At 30.2% G+C, this 6809-nt stretch overlaps 1 protein-coding gene across 2 annotated transcripts; it reads left to right on the top strand.

Annotated features, from left to right (window-relative positions):
• Positions 1-2014: 2014 nt before the first annotated feature.
• Positions 2015-5278, top strand: LOC110656791 (uncharacterized). 2 transcript variants are annotated; one of them, XM_058145735.1, is made up of 2 exons: positions 2015-2559; positions 5079-5278. In XM_058145735.1, the coding sequence occupies exon 1, from the start codon at positions 2109-2111 to the stop codon at positions 2547-2549; it is 441 nt and encodes a 146-aa protein (XP_058001718.1). In that variant the 5' UTR covers positions 2015-2108; the 3' UTR covers positions 2550-2559; positions 5079-5278. The 2 variants fall into 2 exon arrangements, with proteins under 2 accessions (XP_058001718.1, XP_021669450.1); XM_021813758.2 differs by having other exon boundaries at positions 2018-2583.
• Positions 5279-6809: the final 1531 nt, after the last annotated feature.

Consider the following 6809-nt stretch of genomic DNA (forward strand, 5'->3'; position numbering starts at 1 on the left):
AAACATTAAATTATTTTCATTAAATAAATACAAAAGTTTAATTAAAAATTAATTATTCAAACTTTTAAATTTATAAATTAAAATTTGATTGGTAGTTGTTCTTTGAAAGTTAAATTCAAACAAATCTAATAATCTTCTATCATATAATCTAAAATTAGATGAGATTTTTTAATTTTTATTTTTTTGCTCTCCCTCTCATTCTATGGTACAATATAAATTTTTTTTTCTCTTTATCTTCTTTCTCTTTTAGCTTTCTTTACTTTATTGATATATGTACAAGTTGATAAAATCAAAAGTTTCAACTCTTACACAAATTTTAGATGGATCAAATTAAATATATATTTATTTTTAATTTATATAGTTTATTATTTTATGGATCTCTATTTTTTTTTTATCTCTTTAATTTTAATGATTATTATTATTTTTAATTTTATGCTATTATAGTATATAGTCTAGTTATTTAGTGTTTATATTTATTTTTGACTTTTGAGTCTATAAATTTTGAGCAAGGATTTGATATAACATTTTGATACTGCTTGATTTTTGTTTCTTTAAATTATATAATTTATATTATGAAATTATATACTACTTTAATTAAACTATAATATTGTAATATTTATATTTATTATAAAAATTTTATTATAATTTTTTTAATTGATAAAATAATTTATAATTTAATATTTTATGTTGTTTTTATTTATTATTGGCTTCAATGAAAATTTCCTAGCTCTACTTCTATCATAATGCCTCATTAAATTGGTTATTTTTTAAAAAGAAAATGGGTATTGAATTCTTAAAAAGAAAAAACAATAAATAAATGCATGTCCAACATTCAACTCTCAGTGTAGCTGTCACACATGCCTGACAAAGCGTGAAACAATTTGCTCATGAAAGCGGTGAAATATTCCCCTAGTTTTTTATTTTTTTTATCAGAATATTACATGGCACGTAGTTTTACCCTTTTTCTGTCCAAAAGTTTGGATACACGTACATATGATAAAATATATCAGCAATAGTAATTAAAATTATCATAATTTTAAGGTCTTTACCTATTGGTAGAGATTAAAATAATTTAGAAATTGAAAAGGTTTGTTCATGCTACCCTAATTACACATATAGATACACCACTAAGACATTTATGCATTAATAATTTAATAACATACATATTGCTTTTTTTTTGTTATCCAATTCCAATGAATTTTAGGTAATTATTATAGTTTGCCTTAAATTTTAACCGATTTAATTTTTTTTAATATTAGTTTATTATTAAAAAAATCCTAAACATTAATTTTGTTTGACAAAATATTTCTCAAACTTATAATAACAAATTTTCAAATTAATTTTTTTTTATAATATGATATTTATAAATACAGTTTCAGCACTTTCAGATGAAAGATAAATATTCTTTATTTTTAGGAAATAAATCGTTTTAATGATATTAATATTTTTATAATAAAGTTAAATAGTGATTGAAATGATTAATATTATTTCAAGTGTGAGATAAAAGAAAATAAAAAAATAATTTTATTATTTTTAAATTTAAAATTGATTAATTTTTATAAAATTAAATTAAAATTTTAAAATTTTTTAGTGATAAATTAAAATTAAAGTGTTGAAGTGAAATATATGGCAAATTCAGAGTCCGAAGAAACTTTTGCATTCATAATGGTCCTGCTTATTTTAATACTTCCTAGAGTTATTGATGCACAAAATTGCATTAGGTGTTAAATTAAAAATTTTCTAAATGAAATATAATGAGATTTTAGCTTATTTAAAAAATAAAAATCTATAAAAAAAATCAATTATCTTAAAATTATAAAAGAATTTAATTTTTTTAATTAAAAAAAGTTTAAAATATAAAAATTAAGTAAAAAATTATGTTTATTATGCCCCAAGCTCAAGAGGAAAAAATCTCGAGATAGGCGTTAGTTTGTCTGTTTACGTGGGCAAATAGTGAATTGCCACGTTAATTCTCTCTCTCTCTCTCTTGTCTTCTACCTTCTCCTTTTCTGGCTAACTCTTTGAGGCCCTTTTCAAAACAAAGCTGAAAGCCCCAACCAACAAAACAGAACAACTTAGATCTCGCCTAAAAACGACGCCACAGAACCATGACGAAACTTCTCTCTCTTTTCTCTCTCTTCCTTCTCATTTCTCTCTCCTCCGCCCAAACCCCCCCAACCGCCGCCCACGTCGAGCTTACCAACTACGGCTTCCCTATCGGTCTTCTCCCTTCCTCCGTCCTCAACTATACTCTCAATCTGTCCTCCGGTGACTTCTCTGTCGACTTCGGTGGCACGTGTCAAGTCACGCTGCCGCCCGATAACTACTTGGCCACCTACTCGAAAAAGGTGACCGGCAAGATTGTTAAGGGTCAGATCGCGAAGCTGGAAGGGATTCGGGTCTGGGCATTCTTTAAATGGTGGTCTATAACAGGGATTAGGTCTAATGACGAGGATTTGGTGTTTGAAGTTGGGATGGTTACCGCTAAATATCCATCGAATAACTTCAACGAGACTCCTGAGTGCGAGGGCAAGCACTCAGCTTCTTAATTCAAAAGAGGTTCGCCTGCTGTTCCATTGAAAGGTGTGCAAATTTAACTATTTGTTTAATAGAAGTTAACTATTTTCTAATTCGCTACCTGGTTTTCTTCTAATTATTTAGCTGCTTATGCAATTTTTTTTTTTTTACTGATTCTTAATTGGTTATTGTTTAAATATCGGAATTTATTCTATCGTTTTTTGCTGCGCTTGAAAATGGCTTAATTTCATTGATATTATTTATCGGCTAAACGAATTTGTTTAGTGGGTTGTTTGGTGGGTAGCTGCTGGTCACAATTCGCATGGATTAGGAACCTTCAGTGAATGTTCTTTGCTTCTGCAAGGGGGTTCAAATTTCCAATTTCCAGCTGTTGGGTTCCTTGAATTGATAAAAATAAGATACCTGCAAAATGGGAAATTGGTTTAAATTTGGTCTATGTTGTTTTGCATGCAATTTCAGTTTTTTAAACTTTGAGGTAACTGGGTAGTTTGATTCGTGTCACAGTATAAGGCTTCTAGTCTGGTGTAGCAGTGTAGGTAGCTTTTGTTAAAATTGGGTGTGGAAATTTTTTATGTATAATTTTCCTTTTTGAGCTGTCCAGGTTTGCCATGACATCAAAAGAAAATGCTTTGGCATGGCCGAATCAATCATGATTGTGAAACCTAAACAATGATGAAATGCACTTTTTGCAGCTGTTTGCCGAAGCGTTTAAAAAAATACGCTAAATGTATATTGAAAGTCTTGCCTTGATATTAATAAGGTCTTTGTTTACTTGGTGGTTTATTTACTTAGTTAATCACCTAGATTATGCAATTCTTAATTTTCTGATGCTTTTAGGCTTTGTTTCTGTATTACTTTGGTTGCTTGGTTTCTTTAACATAGTAGCATTTTACCTTCACTTTACTTCACTCGAGTGGTCAACTGAGGATAAGTTGAGAGAATGTAGATTGAGGTGGTTTGGTCATATGAAACGTAGAAATACGGAGACTTTAGTTAGACAAGTAGAGTACGTTAGGTTAGAGGATAAAAAGAAGTAGATCTAAATTGAGTTGAAGGAGACTAGTACAACATGACTTAGAAGCATTACACGTTTCCGAGGATTTAACCCAAAATCATTTAAAGTAGAGAAAGAGAATCCATATAGCCGACCCTAAATTTGTAGGATAAAGGCTTAGTTGAGTCGAGTTGAGTTGAGTTGAGTTGACATACCTGTCATCTATTAATTAAGTATTGGTATCTGAAAAACTATTTTATAGAAACTTATCTCTGTAGTCTTCATGAAGTAGGAGACCTGATCAATATCTATTTTGTACTTGAATTTGCTTGCTTTTGACAGGGAAATTAAAATTTAACACAAATGGTAGAGCTTTTTATGCTTGAATTTGAAATTTAAGTTACAGTGAAGTTTAATCTGGAGCTGAGGTTCGGTAATTTTTTTTTATCCAAGTTAGATCTAACTTACCAAGGCTGCAGGCAGGGGCAATTTTACTGTATTCTTCTTTTATTTATTTGTTTGATGAGACTATGTTTGCACTTTAGGTTAAGTCCTTTATTTAGTGGTTGATGGAATATTGGTGAAACCTTAAATTTTTTTATTTTTTATTTTTTTGGGGGTTCAATTTGCTTCGACTAGGACTTAAACTTGAGCCCATACAACCCTCAAGACGACTTCAGGTTCACAGGGTTAAAACTCATTGGTGGTGAAACCTTTGAGGGTGAAGTACTGAGTACTGACCTCAATCTTGCTGGGTTCATTGTGTAACTATCCGGTCCAAAATCATGCTGAATAAACCTTGTCTTCATTATACAATTGATGGAAACTGAAGGAGCATAAATTATATGCAAAATCATGGATAGCCACATCTTCAAAATTTTTTAATTAACTGCTTTTTTTTTAAGGTCTGGAGGAGGGTACTAAGGCAACCTATTCTATGAGCTGCTATGCTCTCATCTTGCTTTGCCAGATGTTTGTTTTCTATATAAATAAGTTTATAAGGTGACTCATTTTCTTCTGATTTAAACGCAATTGGTAACAAAAAAATGAATGCTGAAGTATACCTTTGAACTATGTATCCTTTTTAGATGAATAATTACATGTTTGATTTCTTTCCCTTTTAGATATTAAAGTGTGTGTGTGTGTGTGTGTGTGTGTCTCTGTGCGTGCGGAGGTGCGCGCGCATATAATTAATTGAGACAAAAATCATGTTTTGCATTCAAAAATTTACTTTTAAAATTTTACTATAACTTTTTCAATAATGAACTTTATCATGATGAAATAGTATAATTGTACATGTGATAAATTGATAAATGACTTTTAGTTACTACTTATATAGAAATATATATTTGATAGCATTAATAATAATATGAATTTTTTTTTATAGCTTTCAAGGTATTAGATTTTGTTGAGTTTAATTATAAGATATTAATATTATATTTTAATTTTTTAATAATATTTTATTATTTATTTTTTATACATGACCCCGGGAAAAATAATTTTTAGATACGCTACTGTCTAATCTGCTTTTCTTTTTCCTTTGCAGGTTCTGTTTGGAGTATCAGTGATATTATTTCATATTATACCTTCTTAGGCCAGAGGGCATTAGGTAGATCAAATAATTTATAAGCAGGCAGTTTTATTGTCTAGAATACAAGGATTACAAACCTCATATGTTTGTTCAAGTTTTATCTGTATATTTGCCACCGATTATCTGAAGTAATGTTAAGTTTCTGTCTTACTATATATTATGCATTGAGTTCTATATGAAATGATTTTGGAACTATTTACGGTAAATTTGTGGAATTCCTGATTTTTAGCTATGCTGTGGGCAAGCATGGATAAGCTGGTCCGCCATGCACGTAAAGTTGACTAATACGCGAACAGAATCTACAAAACCAGAGACTGGAGCATTGTTTGCGACTTGGAGTTGGCTAAAATTCAAACCGACTATTATTAATATTGTAATGATGCTTTTAGTGAATTACCCGGTTTCTGCTCTTTTTATATCCGTTTTTGTGCTAGGACCAGTGAAATGGTCACAAAGAGCCAATGACGTGATGGCCAACACTGAGGTGCTGGGGCTGCTAGCTCCTAGCTTCAAATATGCCTGGTTTGTTCCTGGTTTTGTTCTCGGCTTGGGCTTGTAAATAAAGAGAAACCGAATATTCAGTTCATATGTTGAGTTTATTAACAAAAAAATCTAAATGAAACCAATCCGAACCGAAAGTCTACATATAAACCTCAAACTATGTCGTTTTAACTTATACATCCACAGTTACATTGAGCCACAGAATCAGCATTTCATTCTTCTTCTTCATTTCTTTTTTCTTTTTTCGTTTTCTCTCAGTAGTACTATACTTCTTGCCCAAAACATTTACAGAGTTCTCTTTCACCAGTCTCTTTTTCATACATTTGTTAAAAGTTTGTATACTCTCTCATCTCATTTTAGCTGTCCATCTTCTCCTTACATGTTGATTTCTTCATTTATGCCATGATTTCAATTTTCCAAATATGATATTAGGAAAAATTCTTGCATCTGATATTCTTGAAAGGATAAGTTCTGCTTTGTTTCATATGATTTTATATGGGTTTCCATGCCAGTCCACTGGGCCTCTGTAGAGAAAAAAAAGAAAGGTCACAAAGAAATGTACTCACCCATTCTCAGTCTCCATGATGCCATAGAAATCCAAACCAAAACCTGAAGGGTCTGCTCACTCTCCATAATTTGGGTCATGTTTCTAGATGATCCAGCAAAGGCATACTTTAAAAAAATATTTAGAAAGCCTTTGATTTTAGTTATCGTATAGTTGGACACTAGACTTTAGGCCAATGGTATAATAATATAATCATATTTGCAATGACATCATTTAAAATATGATATTTAATTGAATTTGACATCATTTATATTTAGAACAACTTTAAAATTGAATTTAATTGCAATAGTTTCCTAAAATAATTTGTATGCACAAATTGTGAGTCTAAAAATTCAAACATGAAAAAGAAAAAGAAATGCAAATTAAAGTTGCATTGATCTTGAAAGTAAATTATAATTTATGTACTTTCTTCTTACAAAAGGGTACAAATCCTCTAATTCAACTTCTTCTTTGTTGATGAACAATGAAAAACTTCAACAAGTGAGCACTTTGGAGCGTTAAACCTAGAGCTTACTAAGTTTTTGAGCTTCAGAGTTGTGTTTGGCTTTTATTTATAAGGGGATTGTAGAAGTCCCTCAACTAAAGTGAAACTCTATATTAGAGCTTATACCTATCTTATG

Source organism: Hevea brasiliensis, chromosome 4, assembly GCF_030052815.1.
Source record: "Hevea brasiliensis isolate MT/VB/25A 57/8 chromosome 4, ASM3005281v1, whole genome shotgun sequence".
NCBI classification, from domain to species: domain Eukaryota; kingdom Viridiplantae; phylum Streptophyta; class Magnoliopsida; order Malpighiales; family Euphorbiaceae; genus Hevea; species Hevea brasiliensis.

Bases quoted from the DNA above. Each gene is read 5' to 3' on its own strand.
- LOC110656791 (XM_058145735.1), top strand. From the start codon at position 2,109: ATGACGAAACTTCTCTCTCTTTTCTCTCTCTTCCTTCTCATTTCTCTC.